Source organism: Ambystoma mexicanum, chromosome 2p (assembly GCF_040938575.1).
Source record: "Ambystoma mexicanum isolate Mex_15411 chromosome 2p, UKY_AmexF1_1, whole genome shotgun sequence".
Lineage (NCBI taxonomy): Eukaryota > Metazoa > Chordata > Amphibia > Caudata > Ambystomatidae > Ambystoma > Ambystoma mexicanum.
Window position 1 is genome coordinate 23,300,631 of NC_090923.1, and position 21,002 is coordinate 23,321,632.

The window sequence follows — 21,002 nt, forward strand, 5'->3', positions numbered from 1 at the left end:
TTGCAGCGCCCTATATCTAGGGACGAGCCAAAGAAATATCGATAAACTCCAAGTCACGCAGAACAATGCCATAAGGGCAGCTCTCAATGTTCGTAGGCGCTCCCACATATCTTCCACCAGACGCAACTTGCATTGGCTACCCATTACGCACCGCATCTCCCTCAAAGCACTAACCTTAACACACAAAGCTCAAAATAACGCAGCACCGGCCTACTTGTCCTCGCGCTTTACACAACACTCTGCAACCAGACCACTGCGCGCGGCCCAGGTTCACACCCTAACCATTCCCAGCTTCAAGATGCAGACAGCCAAAGGCTCAAGCTTCCCAGTCCTTGCAGCCAAGCTGTGGAACTCCCTACCAAATGCTCGCAGAAATCTTCCTGCCTTCCAATCCTTCAAAAATAAAACCAAACTGTGGCTTTATAATCAGGATGCCCTGGCCACCACACAGTAAGCTAAGCAATTGTCAGCAGTAAACTGTCTGCACACTGTACATATTGTATATTATGAGCTGTTCTGTTCTTCCGGCAATTGCCCTATCTTTTATGTAGATATGTATAAATGTAATGTACCTATTATTGTAACTTGTAACCGCATTATAAACATGCACCCTGATGCCCTAGGGCAGGGTGCGCACTATAAATAAATAAATACAAATACAATTACTCCAGAGTCCACAATAAAAAAAACCAGATGAAATACACATGGCAAAACACAGGTAAGAGTGGGGGAAAAGCTCACACTCTTACCAAGTGGAAAAAATTAACTCCAGAAATCCAGCAAAACTGCTGAGGGACTCACTAGGTGAGGTTAATTAGCCGTAGAAGGAGCATTCTCCCTAGCAGGGACTCACTAGGTGAGGGAAATTAGCCCTAGAAGGAGCATTCTCCCTAACAGGGACTCACTAGGTAAGGGAAATTAGCCATAGAAGGAGCATTCTCCCTAACAGGGACTCACTAGGTAAGGGAAATTAGCCATAGAAGGAGCATTCTCCCTAACAGGGACTCACTAGGTAAGGGAAATTAGCCATAGAAGGAGCATTCTCCCTAACAGGGACTCACTAGGTGAGGGAAATTAGCCCTAGAAGGAGCATTCTCCCAAACGGTCATGTGTACCGAGTGAAATCAAAAAGGTCACAATCACCACTTTAGCTAAATCATCAACGGTAAATTTATACTAAAGTTATTAGACAAAATTGGCACAAACCAACTTCAGGCATTTGTTGAAAACAAGATTTTATATCAGTGATGATAGGAGAAATCTACACTGGCTGACCATCGAAGATATAATTCAGTTCAAAGCTTGTTAGCCCATAGGTGTGTTCATGGGAAAGCCCCCTAGATACCTGAAGAAGAAATTGATCACCTGTGTACCGGTACGGGCACTCGGGTCCGATGCGCAGGGAAAACTAGTAACCACTAATTTCAGGAAAACAAACAGTCTAGGCAAAGCCTTTCACACGAAGGCTGCAACCTTATGGAATAACCTTCCATCACTAATAAGGCTAGAGCCCTCATACAGTATCTTCCGAAAGAAACTCAAGACCCACCTGTTTCGATAACATCTTTTAAATGTAATCCTAAGCCCACCTGAAATACTGTAGATTGATATCCTGTGAATTGTACGTCTCAAGTTTCTCCTTCGTGTACATGTGGCGCATTGATGCCTGTGGGCTACGGCACGGTAGGAAACAAAAAAAGGGATCAGTGACCGTTTTACTATGGTTAAAATCCTTCCTAACAGAAAGGACGGAAACAACGTAGCTAAGCCCCTACAAATCAGCCCCACGCACAACGTGTGGAGTCCCACAAGCCTCCTCACTCTCACCACTGCTGTTTAACATCTATATGACCCCTCTCATCAATCTAGTGTAATGACAGACTCACCTGCTACAACTACGCAGACCACATACAAAACTTCTTGTCAGCACAAGTGGAGAACCAGAACCAACCCTCATAAACTGCCTCTAAGAAATAAACAAATGGATGGCCACCAACATCCTTAAACACGACCTGGACAAAACGGATATCATGATCATGGCCAACAACCCCTCAAATCCACTCTACATCCCATGGCCTACGGAAATGGGAAAGCAACCAGTAGCCTCCAAGGTTGTTAAAAACCTGTGTACTAATAGACAACGACGTCACCCTAGAACCACAAGGCAACGCAATAGTAGAGAAATGCTTCTTCCACCTTCACACAATCAAACAGATACTACACTACCTCACCTTTCAACATAGTACGCTCGCCATCATCTGCCTTCTCATGTCAAGAATAGACTGCACCAACATCGTCTATCTCGGAATAGAGATACCACGGACTACGTTACCCAAGCGAGCTCTGACCCGCCTCAGGAACTCGTAGTTCCGGCGTCGTATGTTTCCTAGACAACGTCGCACAGCCAGTCAGCAAGCGCGCTGTGACCCGCCCCTCACGGCCATACACGTTGCACCAATCATTGTAGGGCACGCTGAAGCGGTCGCCATAACTACCTGCCAGCGTCCCTCACACCAGGACAACCCGCGCAGTTTCCATTCGCACCAGGGTCTAACTCGGAGGAACAGAAACATCAAAGGGAGCACAGGAGCACAATAAGCAAGATGAGAGGACATAGAGAGGCCCTTCTCTTCCCTTCGGACCGCATGCAATGGTTCGGCACACGGGATACATGGGTTTTGACTTCCCAGCATGACCCGAAGGGAGAGAAAGAGGGGGGCACCAGCAGAACCACTTCCACCGCCCCCTATCCTTGCCTAGTATATGAGGCCCTTATACACCAGGATGCATGCTCACCCCACGGGATAGAATGACATATACACGTGGTGAACGCCCACCCGGCCCAATGCTGCACTAGTTTACCCTCCCATATGCCAGTACCCTACGCCTTATAAGTACTGCAGTGCATTCCTTAAAATGATGTCTTTTCCACACAAACAGGTATCCACTGCCTACTGGAGGAAGGTCCTGCCTCCTCTGCACCAACCACAAGATGGCACTCCGGCTGTAGTGAAGAGATAGGACTACGTACAGTGACCGCACACCAAGGTGACCATGCTTTACAAAGAAAGCACACACAGCTAACAGATTTTTGAATACATGCTGGGTATTTGGAAGCTTACTCGCGCTTTCTTTCTCTGTTTTTCCCTCCCTCACCCTCCCCCTTCTCCCTCCCTCCAAAATCTTGCCAGGTTAGAACACAGCATAACCCGCTTGGACGGATGGGCATATAAACCAAGGAAGCCAGTACACCGTTCACAGTCTGCACCAAATAGATTTCTGCCACGTGCCCTGCGCAAGTGCCCTACTCGACTCGGATTCCCCAGGGAACTTGGGATCCAGCTACCGACTACGCTTCAAGCACAGCCGGTAACTTGAGCAACTAGACTCACAAAACATTAGCTGAACTAGCAGCGACTATGAGGAACTCTCATACTTCTTTCCCCTTTTTTTTCTTTTTGATTTGAAACGGGGTCTGCTCACTGGACGCCCTGAGGAAGGTGCCCTGTACTAGAAGTACACATATGCACCGAAACGTGTACACACTAGTCAGCACGCAGAAGATGATTATGGACATATAAGATTTCCAACTCTCCCTTCTAGCAGTGTGTCAACCAACTTTTCTTTGAACACGTTGGCTACATTTTGAGATATCCTTATAGTCCAAAGACCCAGACCTCAAAGGTCAACCTGAGAACTTGAGTTTAGGGACTACAAGAAACGGTGAAAACAACGCAAGATTAGCTTTTTCACATGTAGAAATTATTTAGTTCACAAACCCTGCTCAATTGCAAATCCCAGAGGAGATTGCTCCACAGAACCAATGTGGAAATTGCAACACTCTTACGATTGTATTGATTGACTTTGTTATTGTAAATGTTTTTTGCAACCAACATGGGCTGTATTTATGTTCCTTCTTTCTTAGATTATGGAATTTTGCACCAAGAATGGAAAGTCAAATAGACCTATATTCTGTTTTCCTGTTCACATTGAATACATGTGTCACTGTAAATTTGTGTTACTGCCTCACACACTTTGACTATATAAATTAATCTTGCAATATACGTCTGTTCTTCATTGATTTTGTCATTTCTTTAACTTTTTTGTTTGGCACCCTTGGAGCTCACTCTACTAGACGTTTGACCAAGGCTGTGCCAACAAACAGACACAGACCTTGACCAATACTAAGAAATGTGATGACTTCTTTATTAGTCCCCTTGTCCAATACTATGTAACAATATAAGCAAGGACAAGGCAGGAACAAGTTTGTGCCCTCCACCTTGTAGGGAGGGGCTCTATTTCAAATTTTTGTAATGGGAAAGGGGACAACTTTACCTTGTTGGCATAACTACGGAAATGGGAAAGCAACCAGTAGCCTCAAAGGTTGTTAAAAACCTGTGTACTAATAGACAACAACGTCACCCTAGAACCAACCCTAAAACCACAAGACAACGCAGTAGTACAGAAATACTTCTTCCAGGGGGCGTGGCTTGGAGCGCCATCGATGTGGTCGCTCCTCTGAGGCCGCCCGTGGGATGCCCGCCGCCGTCGAATTCCGGCGGTTCTAAGCGCGGTTCCGCGTCGCCAATGCCATCTAAAGCGACCGGAACCGACATGGCACAACCTGGCTAAACATAGCCTTCGGCCGAGGAGGCGTTCTACCAGAACTTAGCGGCTGAACTTCTCCCCCGTCTTCGACCGAAGAAACCAAGATGGCCGCCAAGCCGGAACCCAGCAGCACACGCCGCTCCCGGCGATAGCGGGACCCTAGAACACCGAGGAGCTGGAGAGGGAGAGCGGTATTTAAAACAGAATCATCCGATTCTTACCAAGGCGACCCGGAACACCCCGAGTTGCTGCCTCGGCGGCTACGGCTTACATACACTTTGAGGGACCAAGAGAGCAGGCTTCTACCCCTCCCCCCGCTACGCAGAACGAGTCGGGTCCCCCGCAGCCATCTTGCATCATCCTCGACGGAGACCCTCTCCCCATACCAACGTTTCCTGGGGCGCCCCTGCCCACTCACCCAATCTAGTCCAGAGCGGGGGTCGAGGGGGAGAAACTCCCCAAGTGCAGTCTCCCGCCATCCTAGGCCTCGCTGTTACTCTCTTAATTGAAACCGCCTAACACGAGCAGCATGTCGAGGCAGACAAAGGTGAGCAAGGGCACAGATATCTCCGCCATGTTCACGGCTCCAGAGAAACCCAAGAAACGGGATCCTCCTAAACTGACCCCACAGAAGCCACAAGAGGATAGGGGTGCTCTCGCCACCAAAGGAGACCTGATAGCCTTCATGACGGACATCAAATCGGAGTTCCGCGCCTGCCTCTCGGAACTCACCGCTAAAGTTGACCAAACGGATCAGAGGGTCACAGAACTCGAACAGAGGCTCGGAGAGATCGAGGATCATTCCCAGGATCACGACACCACACTAGGGGAAATGCAAAAATCTATCGTTTCCCTGCATCACAAATACGAGATCCTGGAGTTCAAACATGAAGACCTTGAAAATAGGGCACGTCGCAATAACCTCCGCATTCGGGGCATACCGTCCTCTGTCCCCGACAACAAGCTAGCGGACTACATGGGAAGCTTCTTCGAGGCTTTACTCCCGGATCTGGACAAATCCCAGCTCCTGCTGGACCGGACCCACAGACTCCGCCCGCGCCATGGGACAGATTCGGACCCCCCCCCCAGATGTGATTACCAGGGTCCACTTCTTTACGACGAAAGAGGCAATATCAGCGATCAGTCGCCAAGGAGATGAGATCACTTTTCAGAGCACTCCACTTCAAATCTACCAGGACTTCTCACCACTCACTCTCCAGAAAAGAAGAGCACTTCGACCTGACATTGTTCCTCCAGGAGCAACAGATCCGTTACAGATGGCTGTTTCCGACAGCTCTCCAGTTCACATATAATGGCACCCCACGCCGAATCAGCCACTTGGAAGACGCTGAGAAAATCTTACACCCGACCTCACCCCGAGATCCTTCCACGCCAATCCCAGAGGGGACCGAAGACTCTGGACCGCTTCCCTCTCCAAAACCCAAACGCACGCCCTGGTCGTCAGCCCAGCGGAACAACAGAAAGAGATGAACGGGGACGCTTCCACGGTCCCAGGCTCCGTCAGCAAGTAAGCCGGGACACAGATGCCCCTGCTTGAAGTTGGACCCGCCACCTGGATTCCGAGCTCACCAACCTTGAACACGGTGGCGGCGGGCCACACCCACGGTTCATACCCACTCCAAGGATACTTTCCATCTCTTGTTCCTTGGAAACCCACAGTATTCAATACGTGATGGGACAGTTGGCCCTGTTGGCCTTAGGTACGACCGTACTGACAATGTCGGTCTACCTCCCTGTTAAAGTTGCGGCCCCCCGTTGGGGCTCCGCGTTAAAACCTCAAGTGCAGGATGATACCAAGAGTTTCCCTAACAGACATGGCAGTTGAACCACCACCCCATGACCTCCCCCTAACTCAAGGAGCGGAGAGTGAGCCTTCAGAGGACCTTCAGTCGCTTCGGATCCTCTCCCTGAATGTTAATTGCCTGAACTCCCCCAACAAACGAAAGGCAATTATACTGAAACTTTGCGACGAAGATGCAGCGATAGCTATGCTTCCAGAGACCCACCTGCTGCCGGCAGATGTATCCCGCCTTCGATCCCGGTTATTCCCCCTCCAATTCTTCGCCTCCGGCACAAATAAAAAAGGAGGTACGGCGATTTTCTTCAGGAAAGACCTGAACCCACAAATTCTGGAAACGAAAATATGCCCAGAAGGCCGATTTACAGCAATTAAATGCCTCCTAATGGGAGACCTATATACCCTTATCTCAGTATATGCTCCCAACACTGGACAATCACACTTCTATAACTCCTTGGGCACATCTCTCGCTAGCTTTGTGGAGGGCCAAACAATTGTCGGCGGGGATTTCAATGGGGTTCCCGACCCCACCAAAGACCGATCACACCCCCCGTCTCCAGGTGACTTCGCCCAAGCACTCGGCCTCCTCCGATTCTTCAGGACCCTGGAGATAATAGACTCATGGCGGGTGTTTCACCCTGACGAAAAAGATTTCTCCTTTTACTCCTTTGTCCATCGAACCTTCTCAAGGATCGACCTGTTCCTGATCTCCCCGCATACGTTCCCCTCAGTCAAAGAGGTCACCATCGGCACAAGAGCGATATCCGACCATGCCCCAGTGCTCCTGGAACTCCGGGTTCATAACCCTAACCCCAACATCCCGCGTAAATGGATGCTGTACGACCCGATCCTCAACGACATGGCCACCAGAGACAAGATCGCAACAGGAATAAGAAACTTCTTTAACGAAAACCCAGCCTCAGACACCTCATTAGCGAACAACTGGGATGCCATGAAGGCAGTAATCAGGGGCTCCCTCATAGCCCAAGGTGCGGCCTACCATCGAGACAGACGTCAGACCCGGACGGCCCTAGAGACCGAACTAAGAGAGGCCGAGGCACTCCATAAGGAGAAAGGCTGGTCCCCCAAAACACAACGGATCATCCGTACGGCACGGAAAAAACGAAGCCCACTATGCGGAACAAACCGCCAAACTAATGGCGAAGGCCAAACAGTCATACTACACGAAGGGCAACAAGGCGAACAAGTTCCTGGTGGCCAAACTAGCCAAGCAGAGACGTATCAACACAATTATGGGCCTGCGTGATTCCAACGGGGTCACACTATACTCAGAGCCCGAGAAGCAACGCCTCGCAATAGACTACTTGGCCCAAATCATGAAGGCAACCCCACGAAACCTATCACAACAGAAGGAATACCTGCAGCAGGCAGCAGTGCCCCGGCACTCCGACGCTGCGAGAGATGAACTGGAGGAGCCCATCACAGGGGAGGAAATTGAGGAGGCCATCAAATCACTTAAAACACGGGCCCCCGGCCCGGATGGCTTCTCAACCAGGTTCTATAAACTATTCAGAGCACAACTGACCCCCCATCTAGCTACCCTATTCAACTCCTTCAGGAAAACGGGGGCGGTGACCCCATCGATGCAGGAATCAACCACCATCCTCCTGCCCAAACCTGGAAAAGACCCAAGAAGCATAACATCCTACAGACCAATCGCACTCTTAAATATCGATGCGAACATATACTCAAAAATTCTAGCAACCCGTTTGAATCGCATCTTGCCGAAGATCATCCACCCCGACCAGGCAGGTTTTATAATACACCGGACCGCAGGTGACAACATCCGGAGAACCCTGAACCTGGTGGACCTCGCCTCCCGGAACGCCCAAAAACTAGTCTTGGTGGCTCTCGACGCAGCTAAGGCGTTTGATAGGGTGGATTGGACGTTTATGAGACACACCCTAGGGGCCTTCGGCTTCGGACCAGCTTTCCAAATGATGGTTCTAGCTAACTATGATTGCCCTAAAACAAGCCTGAGGATCAACGGCCACAACTCGGCCCCAATCCCCTTATCATGCGGAACCCGGCAAGGCTGTCCACTGTCGCCCTTGCTCTTTGCGCTCACCATGGAGCCCTTCGCACAAAAAATTAGGCGGAATGACCAAATCAAGGGCATACAAAGTGGCCCCACGCACCATAAACTAGCCCTATACGCGGATGACATTTTGCTCACGATATCGGAGGCCCACTCATCCCTCGGACACGCGATACGCAAAATCACCAGCTACGGCGAAGTCTCAGGCCTCACCATAAACTTCGATAAATCATCCGCCTTGGGTATTGGCCTCTCCCCAGCAGAACGAGAACCATTGACTAAGATGTGCCCAATAACATGGGAAAAGAGCGCCATCCCCTATTTAGGGGTCTACATCCCGGCTGACCCAAGGGAGACATACAAAGCCAACTTTCCCCGACTCTTCAAAGAACTGGAAGACGACTTGAAGCGCTGGGAGACCCAAGAGATCTCACTGCTCGTGCGCATCACTGCATGCAAGATGAACCTCCTTCCGAGATTCCTATACACATGCGCCTCACTACCAGTGGCAATCCCCACGCCAACTCTCCGAGGGATCCAGAGGAAAATGCTGAACTTCATCTGGAGAGGTAAGAAAGCGAGAATCCCTCTCAGAACTATGCTGGGGAGTTCCAAATTGGGAGGGCTGGGGGTCCCAGACCTACAGGCCTACAGAGTGGCAGCCCAACTGGCCCAGGTCCAGGCCTGGCAAAATACGACAAACTGCCCCAGATGGCTGGAGCTGGAACAATCACGGGCACCCCTACCCCTGCGATTTCTACCACACATCCCGCCCCCCCTCAGCACCCATTGGGGGGGAGCTCCTGCTATCAACTAAACACACCCTTAGCACTTGGGACTGGGCGCTAAAACGAAAGGGAGTGCCAAGAGGACTGAGCCCACGTTCCCCGGTCTTTCATAACCCAATGTTCACACCGGGTATGAATCCTCGCAATTTTCGCAACTGGATCAAAGGTGGGCTGGAGACCATAGACCAGCTGTATACGGGGGAGAGACCTCTCACATTCGCCCAATGCAAGGAGAAGTTCCAACTCCAGGAACGGGATAGATTCACATATATCCAACTACGCCACTGGTGCTCGCATCCCCAAACCTTGCAAGCAGCAACACGCCCTCCTACTGCCTTAGAACTCACCCTGGGAGACCTTCCAACCCGCGGCAGAGTATCCACCCTGTACAGACGCTTTCTAAGCGACTTCCTGACCACAAGAACCCGCTGCATGGCCCAATGGGAAGCGGACCTGGGTCACCCGATAGAGGATCAAACCTGGGTTGACATATGGACCAGGACACATACCTCGTCCACCTGCATCACCAATAGGGAATGTGCGTACAAGATCACGCTGCGGTGGTACTATTCGCCCCTCAGACTTCACCATATGAACCCCCAGGTGGACCACTCTTGCTGGAGAGGATGCGGCCTCCCAGGCTCCTTCTTCCACATGTGGTGGGACTGCCCGAAGATCCAACCATTCTGGAAAGCTTGCCTAGGGTTCATCTCACAAATTACCGGAACAACGATTCCCTTGGAACCAGAACCGATTCTGCTGGGTGCTCCAATCCCCGGGACCTACCCGTGCTCCGGACCCAGAGCGAAACTACTAACTCACTGCCTACTAGCAGGGAAAACGGTGGTGGCCCGAACCTGGAAAACCCCGGAAGGCCCCCACATAGCCCAATGGTGGACCAAACTTTGGGACATTCTGATAGCGGAGAAGGTGACGGCAGCACAAGCGGGAACTCTACATCGTTTCCAGAACATCTGGGCCCCAGTGCTAGAATTCGACCAGCGCTACCCCGCCCTGACCTACAAACCCACCAGGGCCCACTGGATCTTAAAAAACCAGGAGAGCCCGGAGGAAGACACATAGTCGCTGAGGCTCAATCCGGATTGCCCGGGAGGGAGGAGCCCGCCTACAGGGCTTATGGGACGGAGGGACCAGGGGGAGGGAGGAGGGAGAAGACGCAGGGGGAACAAAGGACTGGGGTTCAACATGCCTATATAACCACTGCATATAATGTCTGTACTTATCATTCTGCCTTGATTTAAAATAAACAAAGTTTAAAAAAAAAAAGAAATACTTCTTGCACCTTCACACAATCAAACAGATACTACACTCACTACCTCACTTTTACGCTCGCCATCATCTGCCTTCTCATGTCAAGAATAGACTGCACCAACATCGTCTATCTCGGAATGCCAGACCACCTCACCAAAAACTACAAAGAATTCAGTACGCATCAGCAAGACTACTCAGAGTTAACAAGAGGGAACACATCACACCAGCACTAAGGACCCTTCATTGGCTTCCAGTCAAGAAAAGAATCTTCTTCGAGACACTCTGCATTCCCACAGAGCAATCCATGGCCAAGGAGCGAAATTCATACAAGAACAAAATCTCCAGTTACAAACCAAATCGAACACCAAGGTCGAGCAACATCAGCCTCGAGCCAACACTATGCTGAAATCTGTATGATGAGCCTTCTCCTGCATCTCGCCAAAACTATGCGACTCACTGCCGAAAAAAATACAAACAACATGCAGAATAGCTAGCGTTCAGAAAAAGATTAAAAACATGGCTATTTCACTCACTAAACTAAACGAGAAACTCAGTAGAAGAGAAACAGTCATCACAACTCTACACAAAAGAAACGCCCAAAACAACCTAAGCCTGATGGACCAAAACTGGATACCCAACGAAATAAAGCATCTCAATGTGGACCAGCATAAAAGAACTGGTACCTAACCAACATAACCCAAAGCAAAAGGGCGCAGATCACCCTCATCTCCTACTCTACTAATGCAATCTCAACAGAAACCTGAAATCACCGCAAACCGCACACATTCTGAAGTGCAACATCCACTACCCCAAATGCACAACAGAACACAAACTACGAACATGCAAACCACCCATGCATTTGCATACACAAAACATGGCTTGACCACTACAATCAAAATAAACAATGACCGTTTTTGCCGAACTGAAGCTACCATTAAAGCTCTCTTCCGCTCTTCCTCTCGACCCCACTAACCAACCCCCGAACCCTTCTTCTGTGCCAGAGCGCCTGGAGACCATGAAAATGGCAATGGTGCATGGTATAAATCACACTAACATAACAAACATAACATGGAACGAGGGGCTGAGTTGAAAAGCGGGTGCTGAAGCCCCAGGACAGGCTCAGACTGGCCTATAGAGCGAGGCCTAAAGTACAGGCCTACATGCTAGCGTGGGTCTGGTTTTTGGGCCTAAGTGGGCCAGTTAGATGAATTACTTCACTTAACAGCTAGTATTTTTTACTATTGTTGCAGAATAAATATTCTTAACATTACAGGATTTGAACCTATTTTACAAAAATCTCCCCCTTGGAAACTACTCGACTGTCCCAAAATAAAGGAATGAAATTACTTTGTGACTGTGGGTCACTTTTTCATTGGTGCTCGAGCCAGTTTTGTGTCAGTTGAACCTGTGCTGCGTGTTGCCATGCTGAGGGTAAGGCTAGCTGTCCTCATGGTGCTGGCAAGCCCCCATTGCACAGATCTCCTTATCGTTCTAGTTAATAACCTACAGCTTCTGTATAGCGCTTCATGCCCGATACCTCCTGCTTTTAAGTACTGCACTGCAATTATAGTATAGTTATGTCCAATGACTCATTCCAATGGGAGGCACAGACCTTGCAGTACTGCGCTGCTGTTTAAAAGATGCCAGCTCAAATGCTGGCTACACACACTTTGTACTGCACTTTGCTGCACTCCAGCTAGGTCTGTGCTTTAAATCCTGACATAAAAAATAAAGAGAAATAATATCCAATTCAGTAATGGTGAATGTATCGAGCATTGCAGGATGAAAGCTTGAGTCTGCTGTGATATGAAGAGCGGCTACAGCATACCTCTGAGCGTAACCGTCAGTGAACTATCTTGCAAGCAGAAGATCAGGCAAGACGTCCTAACTTCTCTTTGGATTGCTTTGGGCCTGTGTGGGTCTCTTTGCCTTTTGTACACTCGTACCAACTAAACAAACCCACTGAAGTCATCAATATTAGTCTGAACTAGTATTGAAATGTACATGCCTTTCTCCATTTCACATGTCCTACGCAAGGCACGAGAGTGAAATGAAACCAGGGTGGCGTCATCCGTTGGCATCAGTAAGTGACCAATCGTATGGAATAGTTGCCATGTGATGATACATCTGTGCAGTCCACTTAATAATGAGGAGACCTTTGACTCGCTGCTTAGTCTAACTTTTAGGAAGAGACTTATTTAGAACCATTTGTACAAGGAAAAAGTAGCCATAGTTTTGATAGACATACAGAGGTGAGAACGTATGCAAAGGCAGAGATTACAGGATGTGGGAAGGAATAGCCAGCTGAATTCTGGCGGCTTGATGTGAATGATAGGTCGCGTCAGGACATCAAAGTGTTGCTGAAATCTAATCACTGGGAAAGCAAAGAAATGCGAGTCTGATTGGTAACAGGGACTCCAGGAGGCTTTGGAAACTTGTGAACAATAGCCATCAGCGCCAACGAACAACTCAACAATCGTTCCAAAGCAGAGGCTAAGTGGATAGTGCCTTTCATACTTATGCAATGGCTCACAGCGAGGTACTTCCATCTCATTTCCATCAATTGAAGATGTGGCAGGGAAACTTTACCCAGGAAGACATTAAAGTGTTAATCAATAAGTATACTAAGTTGATTTAGACCGCCTGTCCCTGACGGAATTGCAAATAGTACTTTCATGGCCAACCGCCCCCCTGCGGGTAGAGACATTAATGGCACTGTTTACGCACATTTTATGTGTAGCTATATTTCTGAATTCTTGGGATAAAGCATACATTGTCCCGATTTACAAAAAAGGTGACTGGGGTCATACCAAGAGGGCTATACACCGATAGCCCTCTTCGATGCAAGTAGTATGATTCCAGCCACTATGGTATTAAAGGATTTGCAGGCATGGAGAATAGACTCGGGTCAGCTTTTTCCATTTCAAATGTGGGCAAAGCGGGACTCATGAGTATTGCTGAGCGTCTGCTAGATATGTTGATTAACTTCCACACCAATACATAACTTTGTGTGAGGCTTGATTCTGGTGACACACTTTCTATGGGAATACTTAACTTTGCAGGAGTAAGACAAGGGTGCTTATTGAGTCTCCCTTTATTTTCTATATTTCAGATATCCAACAGGAATTAGAAGGGGTAAAATCTTTTCCAGTGAAATTAAGCTACTTCCACATATGCTGGAAAGATCGGGGAATACGTAAAATATAAGATATAGGGTCTGTTGCTCGACTCCCAACAGTTCGACTCTACAACTGCTCGTCGGCAAGTGTCACCGGTTTGATCTGGTAGACCATTTAAACATGTCGGCCTGTCCAATTGGTCGATCACTTAGTGATGAGCAGAGACCCCCACCTAGAATGTAAAGAGGGGGCTGGGATTAGAGGGGGTGGGAAATGCATGGTGTAGTAGAGGTATGTATGTTGTGCAAATGTTTGAAATCTGGGGAGCGGGCCTGGGTGGTAGGTCAGGGGGAGGGCTGGAGAAAAGGAGTGGAGGTAAAAATGGGGGTATATAGAGTGGGGGAAATGGAAGGGCTGGTGCAGCATGGGCTTGTGGGTGAAAGAACCCAGGTAGACCGAAGGGAGACCCTGTGAATGGGGAGAGAAATGGGAGAGGGGGACCTCTAGGTGGGCTGTAGTGATTAGTATAGATGATCAAGGATGCATAGGCCCATCAGTTGTTCGACCATATGCACCATCTCATAGGTTATGTTTATAGGGGAGCAGTTGTGCTCGACTACTTGAGTGGTTGAGCTCGTGGTAGTCTATAATAAGACATACATCCAAATATATCAACCTTCTACAGAATCTATCGAAGACCAAAGTAATAATTTTCGAGCAGGAAAACTAGAAATGTTTAATCAATGGCACATCCATGGAAGATGTTACACATTAATGTGCCTGGGATCTTTAAGCAGCAATAGACAGACAGCGCGCACTATAAAGCTAATATTAAGATCTAGGAACTCAAATGAAACCGATTAACTTAAAATATGGCAACTTCTTTGCGCATCGATGTAGCTTTTGAATGTCCATTGACATTGAAGAGAAAATTATGGCAGCATGGCAGGGTTCATAATTTAACAAGTCATCTTCCGCCATATTTAATTAATGTACATGTCCCAAATAAAAGGCCATATACATGACAACTCTAAACATTAAAGCATGTTTGTTATTTATTTTATTGTTCATTTGTAATGTATTGCGAAGCGATGGAAAATATGAAACCAAGATCTTGACTGATGATGGACTTGCAATTATCTCTTAACATAGCATTGATTGGTTACCAAAATTATCTACCAAAATGATCTACCAAAATTATATCCAATTTCGGGGGGGGGGGGCACTTTTATTGTAAGACATTTGTGGGATACATTTTGGGGGATGGCTTGTAAATGGCATATATGGCATGATAAGATGGTAAGTGTATGGCATGATAAGATGGTAAGTGTATGATCCTTTGTGAGACAGACTGAATGATTGACAGGGGTATGAAATTATTTGATGATGTAATGTTATGCATAATATTTATCTTATATATTTTATATCCGTAAAAGGTTTGCAATATTGAACTAATCACAATAAAAGAGAAACCAAGAATACAATAAAATTAGGCTCATGGTCAAGCCATGTATCGCATCTGCTTTGGCTCATGAATAAAGGTAATCGTATATCATTCAAAATTAAAAGGATCTCTGTTGAGTGAATCCTATATTCATTCATTTTTCTGTTTTGTTATGATAAAGTAAGCTGATTGCTGTTGTTTCTCTTCTTCCAGGAGATGATGGAGTCCACAGAGAAGCTTCTAGAGCCTGTCCTGCCTGTCTCAGTTCCAGTAAGTTCAGGCTGCTCTGTTGAGGGGATGTCCCAACAAGGCAGGCCAGTTGCTGATGGTTTATGCCAGTGGATGGGAGGGTTTGTAGGGAATGTCTCATCTAGTGGCATGCGCATCAGTATCACATTGTGGATCGCTACATCTTCTCCAGACTCTGGTTTGAAGCATTTTACTTCAGATGCACAGAGCTATAAAATGTACCAAAGGCAATGCATGAAAAGGCCACCAAGTCCTGTTTTGCTTGGTGTTCTAAAAAATTGAGTTTTTTCTTTCCCATTTAAAAATGAGGAAACCTATAAGTCCCAGAATTTAGGGGGAGAGGGGGGGAAATATGATAGGTTAATTATAACGCGCTTAATACCCAGATGTTTCTAAGCGCGGACCCGGGATTGAACCTGTGTTGCTCTGTGTCGTCTTGCTTCCAAGGCGAGCATGTTGCCGCTGAGCTATCCTCCCGCGACAATAGGACTAGATGGCCTTCTTATGCATGTCCATGGGAAACATGAGAGCTCGGAATGCCATATATTTCAGGAGGTTCTTTAATGTCACTTCTCTGTGCTCTTCTGCAGTCCACAATGGAGGGAGTGTGTTGCTTTATTCGTATTGCATTACTCTCCTGCTTCTCATCAGCCCTGTTCCAGGGCTCCGCAAGCATAATTTACATTAAATCACTCCTAGCTCTGCCCAGACTTGGCAGTGCATTACCTTGTACTGTCTGATAGGCACGAAACCAGGTGTATCATTTCAGCGGGCAAGGATTGCAGCATCTTTTAAAGGATTCAAGAAAAGGGACTTTATGATATTAATGATTGCCTGAATCAAAAGAGGCTCATGAGAGAGAGAAGAGCACTTGGCAGCTCTGTTGAGCACCTGCCACATCGCTTGGCACCGTCATGAACACAGCTCTGGTGCCTAACAATGATTTTGCCGATTTAGCAGACCCCTGTTCTAGACAATCGTTGAGCAGCTGCCCAATTGCCAACCACGAGCATGGCCCAATTTCCACCTGCTCTGCTCACTCTCAAAATAATTCATCAGAATGTGAGTAGTAAACATCACTGAGACGGGTGAGATGAAAGTGGGCAGGGTGGTTAGACTAGAAAGCATAACGTTGGTAGACCTCCTTTAGTAGTTAATCCATAAAACGATCATCTTGCCATAGTGAGACGGCTAAGTAGCCATGATTAGTTAGTCCTAAGGTATCTAGTCCGCGCCTTGTAATGGGCAATATCTGTGAGCAAGTTACTAGATGGATTGATGGCTTACCACGCTCCACACAAAATCTAACGTTCCTAGACAAAGGTGGAATAGGAGCTCTGGTAGTAGCGCCGACTCGCCATCAAATAGTACAGCTCAGCAAGTGGTCACAGGCCAAGTGTTTAGTATCTCGTAGAATGTAAACCAAATATAAGGTTGGGATAAAGCTTTGCATAATATAAAAATGTATCACTAGGACACACACACAATGGATGCAGGATGTATGAATTAGCAAACGCATTTAAAACTGTGAGCTTTGCCCTTACACTGCTCATCTTTTGGTGCCCTTTCTGGTATTTTATTTTTAGCCCACCCCGTTCTTTCCCTTCCTGAACTCCTTCTATCATTTCTTTTGCAACATGTGGAAGTGGATCTATGTCATGTGATCTCCGCCCCACCCGCCTGCTAATCCTTTGATATCCTTTTTGGCACTGTTTTTCATATCCTCGCCCCCCTTCTCTCCCTTCTTAACGCTTACATCAAATTGTGTCTCTTGCTTGGGCATCTGAAGCGAAGGGCAATTTCTCTAAAGGGTAAGCATGCAGCATGTGTGTCAAACCTGCCTCACCACTTCCATTCTCCACCACACGCATAAGAAACTAGGTTCCATGTGTTAATATCTCCGCAAAAATATTGTGATACAAAAATATTCCCATATTTTTGCGGCAATATGGACCCATGGACCCTGCGAGGGACACCCCTGCAACCCCTGCTCCCGCAAAATAACCCCCCCCCCAAAAAAATCGCCTATGACGAGACAAACGGCCATATGTACGACAATATTTTTGGTGGGGATAGTTTGTAGGGATACCAGCAACTAGTCTGCACCCCACAGAACGTCATCCACATCCCTCATATCTCCAACCACACTGCACCTCTTAAGCACTAATGCCATTTCATGCTGATCAGTTCTCATTCCTCAGAACTGCATGCAACAGACATTTCTGGCTGCATCGCCACTGACAAACTAGAAGCCCTATTTATCACAGAGAAATGGCTCACCTCCACACACAAACTGGATACTCATCCTCACTGGCTAATGTATCTAACACAAGGACCGCTAAAAGAAGACTGTTGAACAGCACGCTATTACCCGCAGGTCATTGTGGACATGAACCCACCAGCAGCATGCCACACATCCATCCATGGACTTCAATTGCCACTTCCCACTCACCCATGCTCAGACAGCAACATTCCACCTGCTCTACCAACCACCCCAAGCCAACAAAGACTTTCTCAATGAAATCAAAGTCCTCCTTACAACATCTGTCAACAGTAGATCCAACACCTTCCTCAGAGACCTCAATCTGCCCAAGACAGGCCTCGTAACCATCAACTACAAAGTCAGTATTCTTACCTCTGCCATTGGAAAGGTTATCAAAGATGAAAGACTCACCCTACTTCTGAACATCAACAACAAGGTTCGAAATTAAGATTCAATGAGCAGGAGCTAAACCAGCGCCTGGGTGTCGTGCATCACCCAGTAGGCAGAAGCTACCAATGTGGAACCAGGAGCAAGAACACAGCACTCTACAAATCTAATTTACACATGAGATGCACACTTTACTTTTTGCACATTATGTATGATCCGTAATATTTAAATGTGTACTACATGTGTTAAAATTATTCTTAACTAACATTGCCAAAGTCTCCAAGTTAATGTCACGTATGTCTAAGGACTTTGGTCTTACAGGGTATTTGTCCATAAAACCTACTAAGGATGCAACTTTGTCCATTGTCTCTTCGAAGCGTTCACTGGTCCATACACACGTTTTAGGCGTTACTGGAAGTAGAAACAAAATAGCTTCTGTGTCTACACTGTCGTTTTCCATGTAATTACTTTGACAAGGGAGAAAAGGCCCTATAATCTGATTCTTTTTGAGATGCTAGTAAAGATGTGGGAATTGGAGTAACAGGTACAGTAGGGAGTTTTGGAGACCCTTCAGTGTGTTTTTCCTTCAAATTAACAGATTTTGGGGATTTTGATGGAAGCGAAACTGGTTCTGCTGAAGGATTTGATTGCATGACAATCAACACCTGTTTGTGTTTATCACTGCTGTGAGCTGGACGCAGACGCGCAACATGCTTATGGCGTGTGCAATCGGTAGGCCTTGAGGTAACTTCTGCTACTGTGTGGCCTTTCTTCAACGTATTAGTTGAAGATCGGCTAGGGATGTATGTGTACAATGTTTGTGCCCGCTCCCCATGAAGTGTGTGTGTGTGTGTGTGTGTGTGTGTGTGTGTGTGTGTGTGTGACTGTGTGACTTTGTTGCCAGGCATTTTTTCCACATAGCAGTGCTCGTCGCCTGCCTTTCGAGGTTAGGGACAGACACATAGGGGTCTATTGACTTCTCTAACATATCTTCGGCATCCGAAATAGCACTTTGAGAACAGAGCCGTCACTGCCTTGGCCAATCTAAATCTGATTCGAAGGTGCTGGTGGGACACTCTGACTCTGCCATCATAGCGTAGGCTGCCCACCGTTTCATGCGTCTGTCCTTAAGCGTCTTGGGCTTAAAGAGTGTGCACGATGCACAAAGCCTTTCGGGATGGTCACGAAAAAGGAAGTGGTTACACACTCGTAGAGTGTTCTTCCATGGAAATTTCCTGTTGCAGGAGGGACAGAACTTAAAAGGAGTTATTTCTGTATTTGTTGAAATGTAAAGTCAGTCAAACAAACGTAGTAGGAAAAGAAAATGAAAGGATGCATTCTCTAAAAGAGATAAAAGATAATCAGCACCCCCCACCCACTCTCCCAACTGCAAGGTCAAAGCCTGATTTAGGCCAAGCCTATGAAAAGGTGCAATATTTCTACAAATATTGTAATCATTCATATTAAAGTAGCGAAAGCTACGGACTACGCATTAGAAACTACCAACCACGATGACGGAATAAAATAATCTGAGGGACCTCAGTACGTGAAGGAGCATGGGTACTGTAGACGTCACACTAGGGATAGTATTACAAACCCACCCAGTCAACGTCCCTTTTCGAACTTCGAAAAACGAATCATGTAATACTCTGCATAGGCTGACATCTAGTGGTAGGTGCAAAGCATGTGATTCTAAGCAGATCCACAAGCCCCAGAAATAGGGTGTGTCTCTCTCTCTCTCTCTCTCTCTCTCTCTCTCTCTCGATGATGAGAAGCAATGGAGTGCCCTACAAAGAATACACACCCAAGGAGTTATAAGTAGAGTTAGGGAGTGTGTGGACTCCAGAGTGCTGGGAGGTTTGGGGGTGGGAGGAGTTGATTGGAGCAATCGGCCATTAGTGAGATGTTCTTTGAGGTGTATGGTCTTTAGATCCTTTCGAGCGTCTTGAATGATGGGGGACCAGTCTTATCAGTGACAGGATGCAACATAGGAAATGTCCTGCTTGTTTATTTCTTTTTAGCAGGTCCTTTTTCCAGTCTAGTGACGTTGCAGCTTTGGGTTACATGCTATCCTCTGGGGACTGTGAGCATCTCCGCCATGTAGAGCTGTGTTTTGGTTGGAACTGATTTGTAGGTGATGCAGACAGTCTTGTACATGAACCAGTACAGGCCCTTGAGGACAAGGCTGATGTGGTTGAATTTTCGTAGTCCTGTAATGAAGCACGCTAGTGCGTGCAGGACCGCTTTCAGAGTGGTCAAGTGACTCCTGCAAGTGGAATCTGGATCCCGTGCAGTTGGGAGAAGACTGGGGCGTTGACAACTATTCTTAAACTTAGGGATGGGTCGAAAGACTAGCTTTTGCAGAGTACGACAAGCTGGTACCATACTGCGCGTATCTAATTTGTAATGTGTGGTTTGAATTGGAGGTCACAGTGGACAGAAATTGCTGGGAGCTATTTAGGCCATAGGTCTAGCCTAGTGGAGCCTGGTTAGTTTGAAACCAACCGCTACCAGGAGCTATGTTTGGTTCCCCTGACCATCTGGCGCTTTAGAAACCGAATTAACATTCAGAGAACCTCCTACTAAATCTCCTACGGCAGACAGGTCTCATACTTCCCCTAAATATAGTGTTGTCAAGGTTGCTCATCACTCACAGCTACACTTACTACAGGACGACCATTTCTATTGTCAAGACCAGGGTGACGATCAAGGCCAAGGTGAAGTTGACCAGGACCCCAATGATCCTACTAGTTATGACCTATATGCCCCAGAAATGTCTATTTTACCATCTGCAGACATTACTCAACCTGGGCCTATACCCCCCATTGATAACCAGCTACTTTTCAATTATCTCCTAAAAAAAAGGCTGCAGATCATTTCAAGATCTAGGCCCAAGAGTCTGTGGAGGACACGGATTCTGTGGACATTTTGAATGAGAATAAAGTGGTTAGTCAATTCATACCTCTCCTTAACTCAATTAAAAAGAGGATTGCT

The 21,002-nt window shown here is 47.2% G+C and overlaps 1 protein-coding gene across 1 annotated transcript in view; it reads left to right on the forward strand.

Moving 5' to 3' along the window:
- NEK4 (NIMA related kinase 4) overlaps window positions 1–21,002 on the forward strand; it is a 922,900-nt gene that overhangs the window by 422,733 nt on the left and 479,165 nt on the right. Inside the window, exon 8 of the mRNA XM_069643166.1 lies at window positions 15,323–15,379. Within this exon, the coding sequence (XP_069499267.1) occupies window positions 15,323–15,379 (57 nt within the window). The remainder of the gene's footprint in view (window positions 1–15,322; window positions 15,380–21,002) is intronic.